Source organism: Mustela erminea, chromosome 20 (assembly GCF_009829155.1).
Source record: "Mustela erminea isolate mMusErm1 chromosome 20, mMusErm1.Pri, whole genome shotgun sequence".
Lineage (NCBI taxonomy): Eukaryota > Metazoa > Chordata > Mammalia > Carnivora > Mustelidae > Mustela > Mustela erminea.
Window position 1 is genome coordinate 15,511,156 of NC_045633.1, and position 20,608 is coordinate 15,531,763.

The 20,608-nt window shown below is 50.5% G+C and overlaps 1 protein-coding gene across 1 annotated transcript in view; it reads left to right on the top strand.

Moving 5' to 3' along the window:
* Positions 1 to 20,608, top strand: part of TVP23A (trans-golgi network vesicle protein 23 homolog A) — a 34,041-nt gene that overhangs the window by 11,510 nt on the left and 1,923 nt on the right. The window contains exons 3-5 of the mRNA XM_032327406.1: positions 18,817 to 18,961; positions 19,313 to 19,402; positions 19,638 to 19,766. Coding sequence (XP_032183297.1) covers positions 18,817 to 18,961; positions 19,313 to 19,402; positions 19,638 to 19,766 — 364 coding nt within the window. The remainder of the gene's footprint in view (positions 1 to 18,816; positions 18,962 to 19,312; positions 19,403 to 19,637; positions 19,767 to 20,608) is intronic.

Consider the following 20,608-nt stretch of genomic DNA (forward strand, 5'->3'; position numbering starts at 1 on the left):
TAGTCTGTAAAGAAGAGAGGGGTTGCCTCTTTGCAAGAGATGGCCCTGACCGGTCAGTTTGATTCTCGATGCTTGGTGCAAAATAAAGATTTGCGTGACCTTCGCTTTGTATCAGTCTCGCTCCTTTGACCATGGACCCATTATTGGGGGACCCAGCCGTACCTGGGAACTCTGCCACACTCAGACATCCCTGATCTTTCTGTCACCCCGTGGGACCTGAGACCTCACTGTCCCCATGAGGGTACCACCCCCGCTTAGCCTCTGGAGCGATGTTCCTCAGTGTAGCAGAATTTGAACATTTCCGATTTTGTGTTCTGCTGCTCCGTGGCTTGCTGGGAGCCAGCCCCTCCCCTGTGGTCTGTCTTCCCTTTGCCTGGGATCCACTTCTCTGCACGTCCTACCTTCCAGAAAGTGGTCGCTTTTCTGTTCCTAGAATTGCTGCTCTTCCTCTTCTATCTCCTGTTGAGTTTGTAGGTGTTTGGAATGGTTTGATAACTGTCTAGCTGAACTCGTGGGACCCAATTTCATTTCAGTCTGCTACTCCTCTGCCATCTTGCTTCCTCCCATCCAGGAGTGTGCATTTAAAATAGCATCTTTCCTTGGCTCTGATGCTCAAGAATGTAGATAGGGCTCAACAATCCTGAGGATAAATAAGGCCCCCTCCCCTGGGAAAGCAGGATGTAAAGGGGGTTCTTAATGAGCTCGATGGAGGGGCTCCAGGAGGTCCAGGAGTCTCCAGGAGACTATTCTCTAAGTCTCATATGTGTGTGCCGTTGGGAAAAGGACTCTATTAGGCCCATGAGCTAAAAAAGTTAAGGCCCACTAGTATAGGGCCAGAATTATTATTTGGGAATTCCTATTGAAATGGGTGCCAGATTGACTCTGAAGGGAGATGGTATGAGAGAAGGGTCATCTGACAGGAGTCTGGCATCTTGGGGCCCCCTCTCCTTTTACCATCAGCTGGCTTTGTGGTTTTAGAAAGGTCATCTTGCCTTGCTGAGCCTTGATTAGCCTGTCTATAAGATGGGGATAATGTTACCAACTTGATCTCACTACGTGGTTGTTACTGCAACTTGTTCAGCAAATATTTATCTCACATCTGCTGGGTAGCAGGTGCTGGGCTAAGCCCTGGGACAGAGACCAGAGTCCTTTGCCCATTTTTTAAAATCAAGGTATTGGATTTTTTGCTGTTGAGTTGTAGGACTTCTTTATATATGCTGCATATTAACCCTTTATGAGATATGCAATTTGCAGATACTCTCTCCTATCCCATAGGTTACCTTTCCTCTGCTGATTATATCCTTTGATACATGAAAGTGTCTTAGTTTGACGTAGTTCTGTATGCCTATTTATACTTTAGTTATTGTTGCTTTCGGTGCCATATTGTGTTGTGTGTATTTTAAATTGGAATATAGTTCATATACCCTAAGCCACCCTTTCCAAGAATGCAAGCTCAGTGTGGTTTTTAGTGTATTAACAGGGTTGTGCAACCATGACCACTGTCTAGTTCCAGAATTTTTTCATCACCCCAGATGGAAACCCTGTGCGCATTCAGCAGTCGCTTTTCCCACATGCCCCTCCCCCAGCACCCTGGCAACCACCAATCTACTTTCTGTTCCGATGAATTTCCCTGCTCTGGACATTTTATAGAGATGGAATCACACCGCATGTGGCCCTTTGTTTGGTTTCTTTCACTGAGCATCACGTTCTCTAAGTTTGTCTGTGTTTTGACATTTCTTCATTCCGTTTTATGGCTGGATAGTATCTCATCGTATGGCTAGAGCAATTTATTTATCCCCTTGTAGTTGATGGACATCTGCATTATTTCTGCTTTTTGGTTCTTATGAGAAGTGTTGCCTTGAACATCCTTGTACAATTTTTTCTGTGAGCGTATGTTTCCAGTTCTCTTGGGCAGGAGGGAAGTTGCTGAGCCATAGAATAAACCATCTTTTCGCCATGCTGTGCTGCGGACCAACTTTGAGTGAGTACTCTGGGCTCCCAGCTGCTTTGGGGGAGCCCGGACTCAAGATCAGACAGACCCAGGTTTGGATCTTGGTTTCACCATTCTCTAGCCAACTAACTTGGTTAAGGGTTCACCTTGGCCGACAGCCTCACAAGACACAATAGGTGTTCAGTTAAAACTACATCAGTTCACCCATCCTATGGAAGGACGTGAGGCACCACGTCTTCCTCTCATCGCGAGATCCAGCTACCATCCATACACACGGTTCCCTGTGCTCTGCCACCTACATGGGCCATGTTAGGGTATGTCCTACCAACCTTTTCTGTGATTCTGTTCCCTGAGGTCCAGTTCTTCCAACCCAGGGCAGTGCCACACTCTGAGTGGGCAGAGGCCCCACTGCTGTGGGAGACCGAGATCATTCCCAGGCAGGCCTGATGTTAACCCTGTACTCTCGATGTTGACTTTGAACGAGTCAGAATACCTTCCAAATCCCCCATTTTCTCATCTGTAAAATGGGGATAATGTTTGCTCCATCGTAAGGTTGCCAAAAGAGGACTAGAGAAGGTACTAAATGTATCGAACCAGCTGAGTGGGACCCCTGACACCTTGTAGGGGCTTCATAAACGGTACCTCGTACCTGCCTTCTTGTGACTCCTGTGTCCTGCTCCTGTGGGCGGGGCCAAGGAGGAGGCACGTCCTCAGTCAGAACAGGATGTCACCTATCACTTGAGACTGTCACACGGGAGACCGAGACTCTATCCTCTTGAAAGTTATATGTATACTTTCAAGGCACTGTCTTCACAAAATTCATTTAGACCCAAAGGTCATGGGGTGCAGGGGCGTTCCCCCGAAGTAGGCTGGTTTCTTCTTGCTGCGGATAGCGTTCTTAGGTCTGATTTTGAGCTTAACAGTCACGACGGGCTGGTGGGTCTTCATCCGGGCCAGAATCGTGAATCCAGAAACTCCCTGTTCCTTGGTCCCAGATGCCCCAGGGCGTCACATGGGAGTGGGGTGGAGCAGGCCCTAAGGCAAAAACCACATGAAATCAGAACTACCCCCGCAAATCCCCAACTTGCCTGTCCAGCAGAATAACGTTCTGTCTCTCAGGAAGTCTCCCACCGTCGCTTTATCGTCCCATGCTGGGTGCCAAAGTGGTTCCTCAGCTTGAGCCACAGATGAAATTGTTGGCCGCGTTGGAGGGGAAGTGATAGCGAATGGAAAAGGCATAATAGCAATAGCAAATACCTGACCAGCGCGTGCTCCGTGTTACAACGGTCTGTTTCACCCATATTGCAAACCTGTGAAGGGGATACTATGATGTTTAGTGGTTTGAAGAGCCAATAAATTGATGGAGAGTCTTGCCCAAAGTCTCACTCACTTGAGTGACTTGCCCAAGGTCACACAGCTAGCAGGTAGCAGGATGGAGATTTGAATCCCGAGAGTCTGAATTTCTGCCTGGTGGGCCAGATGCTCACACAAGGAGGGACACTTAGGGATGAGTCATGGGGATAGGATTTTTAAGGCTCCCATTTTATGCTTACCCGGGGGGAATACTTGACCTTTTCCCCCTGTCTCCGGGAGTGCAGAATTGCTCCCCATTTTTAGAGCGGCTTTCCCTCTTTTTTTTTTTTAAAGCAGCCTCCATGCCCAGCGCAGAGCCCAGTGCACGACCCTGAAGTCCACCTGAGCTGAGATCAAAAGTTGGTTGTTTAACCGACTGAGCCACCCACGTGCCCCTTAGAGCAGGGTTTTTTAACTTCAGCACTAACTGATATTTTAGACTTGGTAATTCTTTGTTGTGGGGCTGTCCCGTGCATTGTAGGAATCTCATGGTGGGAGCATTCACCTCCACCCCTGATGACAACCAGAAAAGTCTCCAGACGTGGTCAGATGTCTCCTAGGGGCAAAATCACCCATTGAGAATTCTGATGAGATTATCCCCTCTCTCTGTGTGTGGGGTTAGGTTATAGGTAAGTTAAATTTGCATTCGAGGGGACTCTGAGAATTCCCAGCAATTCCCAGGGGGTAAGGAAGGAGCAGCGGGCAGATGACCACAGACAGAGCCTTGGTGGTCACCTGACATTCTCAGAAATCCAGACAGGGGCAGCTCTAGTCACTATGCAAACACACACACACACACAAACACAAATACACACACACACACCATGCTCCAACACACTAAGGAGAAGAATTTTGGGTGTTTTTTTGTTATTATTCCAGGAAGTCTGTTCCCCACAATAAGTGAGGCTCCCTCCCCCCAGAACCCACCCCGTCCCCATTGATCTTGGGGAGGTTCTGCGGCTCCTCTCTCCACTCTGAAATCTATTTTAAAACATATAGAAATACAACACACAAACAGGTCCCAGCAAGAGCTGATTGTTTAATTTTGAGGAAGGTCCATGATTACCAAGGAAAAGAACCCACAGAATCAGGGAACTAGATGAATTTCAGTTCTCTTTGATTAGGGCACGGAATTACATGTTTTGAAATTAACTCCTTAAATCTACAACGGCTTAACTTCCTCTTGTGTGTAGTTCTCGTTAACTTGAAATTGATTGCATAAGCCTCGTCTCCAATAAAGTCACCAAGAGGAGATTTCTGCTGAAGTGTGACCCACACAAGAAGGGAAGGCACTTGGGGACATAGGTCTGGTTCCTTGATGGTTGGTACTGGATGGCAGGCTGACTGTGTGGACCCGTGATTAATTTACTCGCTCATTCATTCTGGGGTTGATGCTATTGACATTTGGGGAATATGTTCTTTGTTGGCGAGGACTGTCCCTCAGGATGCTGCAGGATTCTGAGCAGTCATCCTGGCGGTACCCCCTAGATGGTAGCCGTCCCCCCGTGGTGACAACCAGAAATGTCTCCAGATATTGCTGGGGGCAGAGGCAAAATCACCTCCCCTTTGAGAACCACTGTTTTATTTGTGCCCTCATTTCATTTATTCATTAAATCAACACAAGTTTTTGGGACATCTGGGTGACTCAGTCGGCTAAGCATCTGTCTTCGGCTCAGGTTATGATCCCAGTGTGCTGGGATCGAGTCCTGCATCAGGCTTTCTACTCAGCGGGGAGTCTGCTTCTCCCTTTGCCTGCTTCTCCCCTTGCTTGTGCTTTCTCGGGCAAAGAAGTAAATAAAATCTTTAAAAAAAAAAATAAATCAACACAAATTTTCAAGACTTGTGAGCTGAACACTGTTCTGGGGGACACAGAGAAAACCAGCCAGGCCTAGTCCTGGCCTGCATGGAGCTGACATTTTAATTAAGGAGAAGACAGTGAGCCGCTAAGTAAATATCTATAAACAAAGTAACTTCAGAGAGTGGTCAGCGCTAGGAAGGGGTATGTGAGGGAAGGGGGGCTTCTTTAGATGAGGGGGTATTTAGAGTTGTCCTCTGGGAAGAGGCACATTTGGACCCGAATTTGGAGGCGGAGCCAGCTGAGGAAAGATGCACAGCAGGAGAGTTCTGGCAGGAAAACAGCAGGTGCAAAGGTCCAGAGGTAGGAGGTGTACTTTGGGGCTGATGGAGCCAGGGTATAGGCAGAAAAAGCTGGTGGCCTGGGCTGGCTGAATGCCGGGGATGCATCTGGGGACTTGGCAGATTCTTCTGGATTGTTCATTTGTGGATGAGTAGGGAATGCTCCCATTGGCTCGTGTGTGTCTGTGCGCGTGTGTTTACTTTCTTTGGCATGGGGGTGCATGTGTTGATACAAAGCTTAGCCATAAATTCTTGTGAGTGATACTCATGATATTTTCTTAGTAAAGACCAATTCAATGAATTTGGGTTGGAACCCGAGGGGACCGGCCCCGGGGCAAGCCCTTCTCCAGCCCTGAGGAAATCCTCTTTACAAAGGGGCTCAGCCCTGCATGTCCCACCACCATAGTCCTTCCTCAATCATTACAGGAGCGAGTCACTCTCAGGATGACTCAGACACGACCACAGATGGTGGTAACAGGTCCTTACAGTTTGCCTGCATTATCGTACAGATGCGTGTCTCCCCTGGATTTTAAAATACCCTCGAATAAGAACTGCAAAGGGAGAGTCAGGATGCTGATTCCAAGCCTCAGACACACGATCTGAGGCCTGGGAAGTATTTTATTTTATTTTATTTTTTTAAAGATTTTATTTATTTATCAGAGAGAGAGAGAGGGGGAGAGAGCGAGCACAGACAGACAGAATGGCAGGCAGAGGCTGAGGGAGAAGCAGGCTCCCTGCTGAGCAAGGAGCCCGATGTGGGACTCGATCCCAGGACACTGTGATCATGACCTGAGCCGAAGGCAGCCGCTTAACCAACTGAGCCACCCAGGCGTCCCGGCCTGGGAAGTATTGTAAGTGAGTTTGAATTTAAATTGAAAAAAATTGGGAGAGGTCACATTACAAACCTGACTTGCTCAGAGAAGGTGCACCGAAGACAAAAGGCAGATGGCCGCCACCAGGGAATGCTGGGAGGATAGAATGAGGAAAAAGTGCCTGAAGGGGATGGGGGTTTTACTAGGGAATGGTGAGGGAGTTTTAGAACAGCAGTGTGAATTTCTAAGTGCCACTGAAATGTTTGCCTTAAAATAGTTACTTTTATAGGATTTGAATTTCACCTCAATACATTGGTGCCTATTTTTATTTTTTAAGACTTTATTTTTAAAATTTTAAAAAAGATTTTATTTTTTTATTTGACAGAGAGAGACCCAGCGAGAGAGGGAAAACAAGCAGGGGAAGTGGGAAAGAGAGAAGCAGGCCTCCCGCTGGGCAGGGAGGCCGATGTAGGGCTTGATCCCAAGACCCCCGGATTATGACCTGAGTAGAAGGCAGATGCTTAACTGACTGAGCCACCCAGGTGCCCTTTAAAGATTTTATTTTTTTAAGATTTTATTTATTTATTTGACAGACAGAGATCACAAGTAGGCAGAGAGGCAGGCAGAGAGATAGGAAGGGAAGCAGGCTCTCTCTGAGCAGAGAGCCCGATGCGATGCGGGGCTCGATCCCAGGACCCTGGGATCATGACCTGAGCCGAAGGCAGAGGCTTTAACCCACTGAGCCACCCAGGCGCCCCTAAAGATTTTATTTTTAAAAGAAGTTTGAGTTCACAGCAAAACTGAGGAGAAGGTCCAGAGATGTCCCCTATGTCCTCCTGCCCCTCCCCACGGGCTGGCCCATCTCACCACCCCCCCAGATACAACTTTTATTACAGTTGACGAACCCACATGGACACGTCATGACCGAAAGTCTGCAGTTTACCTTACAGTTCACTCTGTACTATGCATTCTCCTGAGGGTATCATAAAGACTGGCTTCAGTCCCCTAAAAATCCTCCGTGCTCCCTGTCCTCATCTCTCCCTCCTCACAACCCCCAGCAGCCACAGATCTTTTTCTTGTCTTTCTAGTTTTGCTTTTTCCAGAATGTTGTAAAGCTGGCATCCAGCCCTTTGAGATTGGCTTTTTTCACTTAGTAAGATGCGATTAAATCATTGAAAACAAGAGACTGATAGCTGGTTTCTTTGGGAAAACCATGAGCTTTGGAGGGATGAGCTGAGTTTTGGACCTGCTCCCCTGTGGGGGAGACACTGAGGCAGGTTTTTCTGGATTGTTCATTTGGGGATGAGTAGGGAATGCTCCCATGGGCTCGTGTGTGTGTGTGTGTGTGTGTGTGTGTGTGTGTGTGTGTGTGTGTTGGGGGTTGTTGGTTGGAGGCCAACCACATAGCTATTGGTTGGAGAACTCCTTGCCAGGCGATCCTCTCCACAGCACTGCTTCTAACACGGTGGCTGGCTTCCCTCAGGGAGAGCGAGGGAGAGAGCAAGAGAAAGTAACTAAGATGGAAAGCCAAAGTGTCTTTTAGCCCATTCTCAAAAGTGACAGATGGTCAGATGGTGTATTCTATTAGTCATGCAGACCAGCCCTGGTTCACCGTGGGAGGTTACGATACAAGGGTGTGCACACCAGGAGGTTGAGGTCACCGGAGATCATCTCAGAGGCTGGCTACTGACAGAGCCCTGCCCAAGGAAGGGACAGATGCATGAGTGTCCACAGGGTGCCCCTGTGCTCCCGGCACTGCTGTTAGGTAGATGTGATTATTCCCATTTTGCAGGTGGGGAAGCTGGACCAAGAAGGTGAAGTCACTTGTCTAAGGTCACACAGTAAATAGCAGAACTGAAATTCACAAGGCAGTAATCTGCTTCCTTGACATGAGCCGAAGGCAGAGGCTTAACCCACGGAGCCCCTCAGGCGCCCAAGAACTCAGTTTCAAAAGCAAATCCATAATAGCATTTTCTCCCTTGAAAATAACGAATAATTCCCAAATACTGTGAAATATCCAGGGGGAGGGGGATAAGGAGGAGCAGGAGGAGGAAGAGGAAGAAGAAGAAGGAGTAGAAAGAGGAGGAGGAGGAGGGAGGAGATATGATCAGACAAATGAGGAGAACAGGGAAATACACTAGATTCTGGGTGTATCTCGGTTGGCTTGTTAGAAGAAATTGCATTCCAGAGTTGTGTCCAAAGTTTCTTGATGGTCTCATACTTTTATTTATGTATTATTTGTTGGAACTCGCAGTAGAGTGACACGCACGTGTTAAAACTGGGTTGCTGGATTTCTTGGGTCCTTAACCTGTAAGTGCCCCAAGTCTCCTCCTGTCTTTCTTTCCACGTTGTAGTCATGCTGGTTTTCTTTCTTTTTTCTTTTTTTTTTTTTTTTTAAGATTTTATTTATTTATTTGACAGACAGAGATCACAAGTAGGCAGAGAGGCAGGCAGAGAGAGAGAGAGAGAGGGAAGCAGGCTTCCTGCGGAGCAGAGAGCCCGATGCGGGGCTCGATCCCAGGACCCTGAGATCATGACCCGAGCCGAAGGCAGCAGCCCAAACCACTGAGCCACTCAGGCGCCCCCATGCTGGTTTTCTATAGAGCTTCCTACGGGCTGGATTTTGGAGTGCCCGTCAGGATTTTCCTTCAGCCCCTCCATTTCTCGCAGATCAGTAGGTGGAGCCCGGGGCCTGATGAAATTCAGGTGTGGCTGCTTGGGTGCCAGCTTCAAGGGGTGGGGGGCGTCCTTCCACCAGGGGCTCCTGATGCCTTAGGGTCCTCCGTGGCCTCCATCCCGGAGCCCTTTCGGGGTTCTAGTCTGGCCGCTTTCCAGTTCTGTCATTCCGTCTTCATTAGTGAGCCGAAGTGATCTAGAAGCTTCCTTCTCCCCCGTCAATGTTGTAGTCATTGCTACGTGTACTTTATAGAGAAAAGACATGATGCCTGTTAGATTCCTGCCCTTCACTCTTCTGTGTTCTAGCGATGAGTCCGTCATCTGCTCGCATCTCCCATAGGTGAGTGCGGAGGGCTGCTTGTAAGTTTCAGATGACTTACGGATTAAGGTGTATTGTTGTTACTCAGATGGGCCCACCATTGACCCACCGGAGCCGCTCCCAGTTGACCTCTGAGCCTTTTGCCCTGACTTTCGTGGTCTCGGAAAGCCTTCCTGCTACCTGCAGTGCTCAGATGACCCAGCCTTATCCTGCGGCTTTCTCCATCTGTGCTTGAAATGGGCTGTGTGGCGTCCAGAGGACACAATCTGGATGTGTGTCCTGCCTCAGCTCCCAGGCCCACTGGCTAGGACGTGTGTCAGGTGGGGCCTGGACTGCCATCTCTTAGTGGACGTATTTGGGATTGGGAGAGTCACCGTTGTCAGCAGATCCCTTTCTGTTGATCTGTGGCTCACTGCGGGGGAAGCCACAGGTGGGGCAGCCTGGAGGCTCAGGGCTGAGGTGAAGGACTTGGCTCTGGTGCTCAGTCTCCAGCTCAGGGCCGCTGCTAGCTCTTAGTGCACCTTCATGCAAACCAGACCGGACGATCCAGCTGGAGAGGGGAGGTGGGGCCCGATTCCGGCCACCAGCACCTTCATAAATGATGCTTTGCTCCAACCTGGGGTCGTTCCCTTCACCACCACACTTCCCGCTTCCTTACCTGCAAGATGTCTATCTCCTTCTTACCTGCCTTATTCGGGCTCATTTGTCCCAAGGTAGTTGATATGGGTTGGCTTGTCTCCTCTCCAAAAAAAAAAAAAAAAAAAACCCAAAAAATGGTATGTGGAAGTTCTAACCTCTAGCACCTCAAAAGGTGACCTTCTTTGGCAACAGGGTCTTTGCAGAGCTAATTAGTAAAGCTGAACTCTGGTGGGAGCAGGATGGGCTGCTCATGCAGTGTTGACTGGTGTCCTTCTAGAAAGCCAGCCTTGTGAAGACAGACACGTGGAGAACGCTGTGTGACGTTGGGGGCAAAGATTGGGGTGAGGAGTCACAAGCCAAGGACCACGAGGGGTACCAGCTGCCGTCAGAAGGCAGGAGAGGGGCACGGGTTAGATTCTCCCACGCGGAGCTCAGCAGAAACCAACCCTGTTGACACTGTGATTTTGGATTTCTGGCCTGCAGGCCAAGAGAGCGAGAGAGAAATTTCTTTTCTTTTCTTTTTTTTAAAATTTTTTATTTTTTATAAACATATTTTTATCCCCAGGGGTACAGGTCTGTGAATCACCAGGTTTACACACTTCACAGCACTCACCAAAGCACATACCCTCCCCAGTGTCCATAACCCCACCCCCCTTCTCCCAACCCCCCTACCCCCAGCAACCCTCAGTTTGTTTTGTGAGATTAAGAGTCACTTATGGTTTGTCTCCCTCCCAATCCCATCTTGTTTCATTGATTCTTCTCCTACCCACTTAAGCCCCCATGTTGCATCACCACTTCAAGAGAGAAATTTCTGTTTTAAGCTCGGCTGCTTGTGGTGCTCTCTTAGGGCCGCCCTGGGAAACCGGCACAGCAGGTGATTCTACTCCTTAGAGTTGGTCGAGGACCGGTAGCACTGGCATCACCAGGTACTTGCTGCAATGCTGGCTCTCGGGCCCCACCCCAGCCTTCCCGAGTCAGAATCCGGATTTAACCAGAGACCCAGGTGATTCGTGTGTGGAGGGGCCTGCTGTCTACAAAGGAAGGTGCTGGAAGGACCACTCCCCAGGGCAGATGCACCATTTCTGATCCCGGCTGGCACTCACGGAACTCCTGCTGCCCACCAGGCTCTACCCTAACCCCGGAGGTGCACTGATTAGTCTCCTGGGATTTTCCCCGAAACTCCGTGTATGCATTTGGCGCCACTGGCGGGCACACACATGACTCACGCCAACGATGACTGACTAGAACCCCCTGACAGCCGTGAGTCTCAGCCATCCTGTTTCGTAGCCGAGGACCCTGGGACCCACAGAGAGGTTGAGTCACTCGCTCAGTGTCACACAGGTCTTCGGGGGTGGGGCGGGGCTGGGCTCGCACTTTCCCTGCCCTGTCTTCTTTCTGCAGGAGAGCTCCCCAAGCCTCGCACGCCTCCCTTCCTTTTTTGCTTGTTTTTAACTTGAGGTAACATACACGTGATGTGAAATTGACGGCTTTCACCATTTAAAGTGAACAGTTCAGGGACACGTGTGCAACCATCCCTATTGCCTGGTTCCAGAACCCTTCCCTCGCCCCATAAGGAAACCCGTACCCACTAAACACTCAGCCCCATGTCCCCTGGCCCCCGACAACCTGTCAGGTGCTGGCTGGCCCCTTCGATCTGCCTGTTCCGGGTGTTTGCTCAGAATGGGGTTCTCCAGCACGTGACCTGGCTGCTTTTACTCACAGTCCTGTTTTCCAGGTTCCTTTGTGTTGTGGTGAGGGCCAGGACTCCTTCGTACACCCCCCCTTTTTTTTTTTTTTGTATCTTTCTTAGTATGGTTAAACAGGCATACTCTAAAATTTACCTTTTTTTTTTTTTTTTTTTACCATTTTCAAGTGGACAGTTTGGCGACTTTAGGTAGGTTCGCACTCCTGTGCCAGCGTCTCTACTCTCCCATCTCCAGAATGTTTTTTTTCCATTCATCTGAAGCCCCGACACATGAGGCAAGAGCCCCGTCCCCTCGCCGACCTATTCCCTGTCTGTCTTTCCTACGTGCAGCCCTACTCTCTCTGTGCCTCTGGGTCTGACTCCCGTGTTCTGGGCTCGTCCACGGGGGGCCTCTGCTTCATTCCTTTCTGTGGCTGAGTCGTGTCCCCCTGTAGGGGTAGGTCCCATTTTGTCCATGCTTCTGGCGATGGACATGTGTGTCCACTTTGTGGTGACTGTCCGTGTTGTCCTTAGGAACATGCGTAGACACGTTTTTGTTGGAAGAGGTTTTTAGCTTCTTTGTGTCCAGGTGTTCTGGAAACTCTGAGCCGTGTTGCGGGGAGTCCTGCTGGGTGCCCCCAGGAGAGAGAGGGGGGTCCCCACCAAACACAGGGCCCAACATGGGCCCACCGATGTGTCCCCGGGGGGTTCACTTTAATTTGCTCGCTAAGCCTGTCCAGCCTCTGAAGTTGGGATGTCTCTTTAAGAAGAAATCAAGAACAGAAACAAGAGTTAAAAGCTTGGTGACCAGAGGGAAGTCTGGTGGTTTTTTTTTTTTGTTTTTTTTGTTTTGTTTTGTTTTTTGCTTCCATGCTCAGACTGACTATTGGGCTGACCTTTGAATCGAAGCTATGAGGACCTAGCCATCCACCCATGCTGACATCCCAGTGGTCTGCAAACCTGCCTGTCCCGGGCTGAGAGACCAGGGGTGCAGGGGAACATGCTGTCGTTGGAAGCGGGAAGCCCGAGTCTGAAGGACCGAGTGGTACTCACGGTGCCTCTGGGGTATTCTAGGAGAGAAAAATCTGATTCTGCCCAGATGCTTCCCCTGCCCCCTGGCTAGCCAGGCCCATGGGGTTTCAGGTTCAGCCTCTCTCTGCGTGGCTCCTGGAGCAGAGCTGGTCTTGAACATGGGTTAGAGGAGGGCCCCTTGATGGAGAGGAGCATGCGAGTCCCCTGTGGTCTTGTTAAAATGCAGATTCAGGCTCGGGAGGTCTGGGGGGATTCCCCTGATCCCGCCTTTCTAAGAGGTCCCAGTGGTCAAGGGCAGCAACTGAGGGATGGGTCAGTGGTGTCTTCACTGTCTCCCCCTCGTGCGTGGGGGTCCCCTTCTTCCTACGCCTTGATGGTGGCACACGGCCGTGAGCGGAAGAGCCACCTGACGAAGTGGGCGTCAGGACTGAAGTAATAAATAGCAGCACCCTATTCTTTTTTTAACAGTGGGGGAAAAACACATCTGACACAGGACGTCCAAAAAGAGCACCACTGGTCAAGGCTTTTTTGTTTTGTTTTCACTTTCTCCCCCTCTTAAAAGTCCTGACCATGAATGAGAAACCGTAAGTGAGGTGAATGGCCACCGCTACCTGAGGCCCCCTCTGGTCTGGGGTCTGAGGTATTTCTTCTCCAGGAACCTCCGGCATCTGGGGTGGTTATTGTCCTCCCATTTGATAGATGAGTAAACCAAGGCTCTGAATGGGCCCTGTCCCCAGCATGGGCAAGGATGGCGTGTGTGTGTGTGTGGATCTAGGTGCTCTGGCTCTGTCCTGGTGGGGGCTGGGTGAGCATTTATGTCCCAAGGAGCGGTGCCCTCCCCACCCACATTTATCTTTTGGTTGAGAGATTGGTAAGCCCAGAAGAAAGGACCCGTTTTCTGGAATTTTCCTCATGCATCCAACGGTAATGGTCAATTACTCAGTTGGGGATTTTTAGGTCTGGATTTTTATGTGGCCACAGATAGCCCCCTGAATATCAGCCCGTGGGCTTGGTTTATTCTGAAAGGTGTCTTGTCTCCATGCAAAGTGGAGGCTGCCTCTGCTTTCTTGATTCTTCTACTTTTTAATTCAGATTTCCATAAAAGTACAGGGAATGATGAGTCTCCATCATAACCTCCACGTGGCCGGGTCCTCTTCACACCCCGCCTTGGGTCCAGCCCTGAGCTTGTTGTAAAGCAAATCCTGGGTGTCATCTCAGATAACTTGGGTTTTGTTTTTTTGTTTTTGTTTTTGTTTTTGTTTTAGGGGCAAAAGAAGTCAAGGAGGAAAGATAGTTTTTCCTTAACCTGTGTTCCAGTGAAAAGCAGAGAGCTTTCCAGTGTGTCTGAAGGATGAGGATTTATTTAGGATTTTATTTATTTGTTTGACAGAGAGCACAAAAACACATGTAGACAGGGAGACAGGCAGATGGAGAGAGAGAAGCAGACTCTCCACTGAGCAGGGACCCAGGGATTAGGACCGGAGCCGAAGGCAGATGCTTAAACTACTGAGCTACCCAGGTGTCCCAGAAGGATGAGGTTTTAAAGGAAAAGAGCTTAAAAGGGGCTGTTTGCTGAGGAATTCAAGCTGGAGACCGTCTTTAAAAACCAGAGCACCGTTTTCAAAGTAATTTAAACAGTGAAACAAAGGATGGCTTTTTAAGATACTCTTCCATCCCTGCTGAGTTTAGGATTAAACCACCCTTTTCTGGTCAGATCAGACCTGCCTTAGAAGTTTATTGGAAAGGGGATATGTATGCCTGTGGGACATGGTTCTCCCCCGATTTTACTCTCTTGATTCAATTTAGACACAGACCACCCAGTCCCCCGCTACCGCCTGTGTCCATTTTTAAGAGTCCTTTTAGGTTTACAGAAGAACTGAGCAAAAAGTACAGTGTTCCCGTAAGTCCCTCCCCCTGAGAAGTTCCCCCTGTTAACATCTTGCATTAGTGTCTTGTATTTGTTACGAGTGATGAATGAATGCAGTGTTGTTAGCATGTAATCTGTCCTTTACATGAAGCTTTGTCCATGTGCATTGTCTGGGCTCGGACAGACGTGTGATGACATCAGTCTACCATTACTACGTCAGAATGGTTTCACTGCCCTGGAAGTCCCCTGTGCTCATCCAATTCATCCTTCCCTCCCCCACTAACCTCTGTCAACCATTGCGTTTTTTTTGTTTTGTTTTGTTTACCGTGTCCATTTCTCAGTCTTTTCCAGAACATTCTAGTGTTGGGGTCCTACAGCATGCAGCCCTTTCCGACAGGCTTCTTTGATTTTGTAATAAGCATTTAAGGTTCCCCCTTGTCTTTTCCTGGCTGGGGAGCTCCTTCCTTTTTAGGGCTGAATAATGTGCCCCCGTGTATGGAAGGACCACAGCTGACCCATTCATCTATTAAGGACATCTTGGTTGCTCCCAATTAGGGGCAGTGATGCCTAGAGTGGCTGTAAATATCTGTCCCTGTTGCGGGCGGCGACCTGAATTTTCAACTCCTTTGGGTAAATTCTGAGTAGTGCGATTACTGGATTATACCAGATAGAGAATTTTTAGGGTGATTTGCCAGGATCTCTTTTTGGTCAGCGGCTTCAGTCAAAACTTGAAGGTGTGATGTATATGAAATGCACTCATCTTGGTGGATGGTTTGAACTTCCGGACATGTCTATGTCCAGATCCCGAGATCAGGATACGGAGTGTGTCCAACACCTGTGTTTGTGTCCTGTCTCGGGCAGTGTGTCCCCCCCACCCCCTACCCCAGAGGTAACTCTACTCGGACTTCTAGCACCATCCCTCGGTTCTGTCCGTCAGCCAGCTTCCACCATGCTTTGGAAAGCAGGTTTTTTGGGGGGTGGCTGGGGAAGGGGCCGTGAGTAGCAGTATGCTTTATTTTGGCTTTATTTTGAGCAGTGCCTTGTTTCCTCATTGTTCATGCTGGTCTGGAGTGGAGAGGTTGGCACACTTTCCAGGTAAATATTTTGAACTGCAGGCCAGGGAGTGAATAAGCGTGGCTCTGTTCCAATAAAACTTGACTTATAGAAACAGGAAGTGGGCCAGATTTGGCTCGTGGACCAGAGTTTGAATCCAGGGTAGAAGAGGGCTTTTCCTTTGTAAAATCCGGCCCTGGGCCACGCTCCAGGTCTGACCCCGCATGCCCTGGGAAGGGGGGGCCTTGTGTACCTCCCAGGGCTTCCTCCCGTGGCCTTTATGTGCCTGCCAAGCTGAGAACTTTCTGAGTTTCCTCCAAGGAGGAAGACCACAGTTGTGGGGCCCAGGACTGTGAAAATGGATTAAAACAAACAGAAGCCCAGGCCGACTCTCCCCACCTTGACCACCACTGAAGTCCGCTCCTTTGGCATTCACCGCCTGTATGGACAGGCCCTTCCTGCCCGGCGAGTGGAAAGCACTGTTAAAGGTGAAGATCAAGGAAGGTTCTTCAGTGAGGTGGAAGGGAGCGGGGGAACACGGAGAAGTCAGGAGACCGGGGGGGGGGGGGGGGGGGGCGGATCCCTGCAGAGGTGAAGAGAGTGAGAGAGAAAGTTGTGGCCAGGCGGGGAAATTTCGCCGTCAGGTTCCTTGGAGGTGCATTGGTTTCGAGTGACTGAGGGCTGAGGTAAGCTTGTCACGGTCCCCGAGCACGGTCTGGGTTTCAGGCACTTTCTATGTGCCACCTTCACGCAGCGAGGAAGTGGCGACTATCGGCATTCCCACTTTACAGAAGTGGAGACCGAGGTGTTCGGGGGTTGGGTGGCTGAGGGCGGGCTGCAGAGCTGCTCTGAGGTTGGAGCCAGGATTCGAACACTCACTCTGGCACCTCGGTCCTGGTTGCCTCTCAGGGCGGGGCGGAGGGCTGGGCAGCGGGGAGGGGACAGGTGAGTGACTGGGAGGGTGGCGTTGGAAGCCGGTGGCTTTGGGAAGTGGAGGTGACTGTTGGGGTGTGTATGTGTTCTGTGGCCGCGGAGGTGGTAGAGAGAACTGTGGGGGATGGCGGACCCCCTGGCAGGGAAGGGTGGACAGGTGTAAGCCATGGCCTTCACAGCTCTCAAAACCAGGAAAATGGTCTGAGAGCATGTGAGTGTTGGCGGGGGACACAGGCTGGGCCAACTCCAGAGGCGGACTGAAGGAGGGTTTGATAGGTGGCCCAGGGGACAGCCTGCATCAAACAGGATGGGAACAGTATTTAAGGGTGCCGTCGGCATCCTTGTCTACTCTAGGCTTTGAGTAATGACAGCGGCCATGGTAGTGGTACTTTCCATGGCAAGTTAAGGACATCACTTAACTGGGACCCAACTAAGCAGAACCTTCCAACAATGGGAATTTCTCTGGTTTTTATTTTAGGAAACCACAGCTGAAAAAAAGTGGGTAGGCAGGGGATTTATTCGAATGCATTAACTTCCAGGTTTTACCCTGGAACAGTGGCCATGTGGGTCTCATACAAGTCAAGACTGTTCTACAACACAGACCCGATTACAAGGCTTGGCGCAACTATTGGCCGAGAAACTGAAATGCCAGGGACTAGGGGGGACATAAAATGATCTCAGACACGGCTTCGGCCCTCAAAGAATTTTCGGTTAGTGCATAGAGGACACCTTCATTTTCCAGGCGAAGAGGCAGGACTGTGTTATGACATTTAGTTCAAAGATCCTCGGGAAGATTTAAGGTTGAAAGGGTATAAGAGAAAGGGCGCCTGCGTGGCTTAGTTGGTTGAACGTCCAACTCTTGGTTTCGGCTCAGGTCTTGATCTTGGAGTCACGGGATCGAGCCCCGAGTTGGGCTCTGCACTCAGCGGCCAGTCTGCTTGAGATTCTCTTTCTCTCCCCCTGCCCCATCCCTGCCACCCTGTGTGCTCACTCTCTCTCCCTCTCTCAAAAACAACAAACAAACAAACAAACAAAAACACCAAAAAACCACACCCAAACCAAAAAACAATAAAAGGAGCAAACATTTATTTTTTAAAAAGTATGCGAGAACCCTAAGGGTGTGATCTTCAGGAACATTCCAGATGCGGGGGGTGTACGGGTCATGTCTGACTCTTCAGGGCCGGGTACGGTTCCCAGGCTGGCTTGCAGCTAGCCTGCCAGGAGAGCTCAACATCTGAAAGGCACGGGTGAGAAGGACTGCGGCGGACAGCTGGGGTTTGGGCCCTGCTCCTTCTTCTTGGGAACATCGGGAGTAAAGGCAGAAGTCACTATAAATCCTGCTTTGGAGTTCCCAGGTCCCTAGGAGCCCAGTTTCCTTTCTCTGAAGGGCCCTTTCTTGGGAGGACAAGCAGGCGCCCACCCCATGCAGCTCCCAGGTCTGCTGGCTCCCTCTCTGAGCACCCGACCGGTTGGGAGGCGGAGGCTCATGGGCCCTCGTGAAGCAGCCCGCGCTATCCTATTGACATTACTTGTCGTCACGTAGAAGCACACTCTTGTCACAACTCTTGAGTTTCTGGCTTCTCGTGCAAACAGGGGGTCTGGCAGTTGCCCCTCCCTCCCAGCACAGGCTGGTGCTTTCGCTGTCGTCCGTCCCCTGGCTGTCATCTGCCCCCCTGCCTCGCACAGTGGCTTTCTCGCTCTGCGTTGTTTCCACCTGTGCTCTCCCAAAGTGGATTCCGAAGGGAAAAGCGGGATGGCGTGAGGGTCTCCTACCTGGCCCGTGTCCCCCACCGCTGTTGCCTGCCGGAACCCCATGGGCAGATGTTCTCTCTGCTCTGGATACATGGGCGGCCCTTGTGCTCGAGCGAGCCCTGGGTCTCTGGTCTTCCTAGACTTTTCTTTTAAACAGCCGATGTGGAATGAGTCATGATTTCCCTCTATCCAGGTACGTGGGTTCCCTGCTGACACGAGATTCTGCCCTCGTGGGCTGCACGTGGACTGCCCAGTTACTGATGGAATAACCCAACCTTTATCTTTAGGGAACTGGTCCTTATCACTATCAGGTGGGAAGGCAGTGACCACTGTCCTGTTTCACTTCAAAGGTGGCCGAGTTTCGAAGAAGGCCCATGATCTTTGCGATCAAATGAGGGGAAAGTACTGGATTCTTCGAGAGGGGAAAGATGCTGGTAGGATAATGAGTGTCTCAGGACATCTGATGTGCTGGCGTGCTCGGAGCGGCAGCCTGGCGGGGCGGGGCTTGAAGTGCACGGGGAATAGCGTGCAAAGTCAGAGCCCATAGGGTGAGTTTGGTGCTCGCCCTCTTGGCCTCTGCAGTGAGGGGGCTTCTGGGTTCTTTCCTAGGCACCCGTTGGCCACCTTTTTCCACCTATTTTTCCGAGTAAGCGCCATTGTCACCTATGTGTGCTGCGACTGGTTCAGCAGAAGCTTCGTGGGCTGCTTTGTCACCGTGCTCCTCCTCCTGTCCTTTGACTTCTGGTCTGTGAAGGTAAGGCCGCCTCGCTCGTGACGCCGTCGCTCCTGAACCCACGAGGGCTGTAATTCTCAGCTGCCACGGTTGCAGATCGCTATCTAGGAGGGTGGCAACTCCCTACAGCTTGCATTTTTTGTAAAATTTGCATAAATTTAAAAAATATGTATGCTACATATTGTTTGTGGGGAGGGCGTGCATGTGGGGGTGGGGGGAGTCACTGGTTACGTTAAGCGTAGTTCGGCTTACCTCTCCTCCTGCTCCCAGGGCAAGTTCAATACAAATCGGTGACTTTATTTTGTGCGTCAGTGGAAAGGTGATTTTCTCTCCCTGTGGCGTGCTTAGAGCCCTCCTGTCTCTTTCCCCCAGAACGTAACTGGGAGACTCATGGTGGGCCTCCGCTGGTGGAACCAGATAGACGAAGATGGGAAAAGCCACTGGATTTTTGAAGCCAGAAAGGTACTGTCCATACAAGTCAAACTCGACCCAGGGGAACGGCTGTGGAGAGTTTGCACGGGTCCCTGCTGGGCTCTGTGCAGATCAGAGCCCCGCCCTGGGCCGAGGCCGCCGCCGCAGGTGCGCCCCTGACCCCAGAGGGTGGCAGAAGCCTTTGGACAAGAAGCCAAGAATACCACCTGCCCCTCTGCAACCAGTTTCCCTCATTCTGAAAACGGACTCTCTCCTCCCTTCACAGGCCTCTCCGAACCAGATCGCCGCCACCGAGGCGGAAGCTCGCATCTTCTGGCTCGGCCTCATCATCTGCCCGCTCATTTGGATCGTGTTCTTTTTTAGCACCTTATTCTCCTTGAAGCTCAAGTGGCTGGTAAGGTGACACCCCGGCGTGGACGGTGCTTTGCCATCTGCACGGGCCAGGGCTGCGGAGGTGGCTTCTGGTACCCGCTCATTTGAGACCGCTTTGCTGAGGTCATTCACGTACCTCACAAGCCACCCCTTGGGCACTTATAGCTGTGGGCTTCTGGTATATTCAGTGTGCAGTCATCACCACAGCCCATATTCGGGTATTTTCAGCACCCCCAAAAGGAACCCTGTACCCTCTAGCCCTCGCCATCTCTAGTGCCTGGCACGCTCCTCTTCCTGTTCCAACCCTTACCAATCCAGACGTTGCCTGTAGCTGGAATTCTATATTGGAATCGTATGTGTGCTTCTTTCACTGCACGCCGGTTTTCAAGGTTCATCTGTGTTGTAGCAGTTATTGGTACATGTTCATGGCTGTATAATATTCCATCATAAGGACCTGCTGTGTTGTTTCTCCACTTGTCCACTGACGGACTTTCGGTTGTCTCTTTTGGACTCCTAGGAGTAATGCTGAGAGAGGAGTTGTAAGCAAAACAAAGTGCTTTCTGACCCTAGAATGTTCCTAAGTAGGAATAAGCAAGTCTGAGTTCTGAAGTCTTGTTTTACAGGTTGTAAGTATATTCAGACACAGCCTGGAGCCCCACCCAGGGCTCGAACTCATGACCCTGAGATCAAAACCTGAGCTGAGGCCAAGGGTCGGACGCTCAAACGACTGTGCCACCCAGGCGCCCCTATTTCAGTTTTAGGACTCTATTTCACGGCTGTGATCAGGCTCCTTCAGGGAGAAAGCCTCCACAGATGTCTACACAGACGTGTAATCAGAAGCGGGGGCTCCAGAGTTTGGCTGCG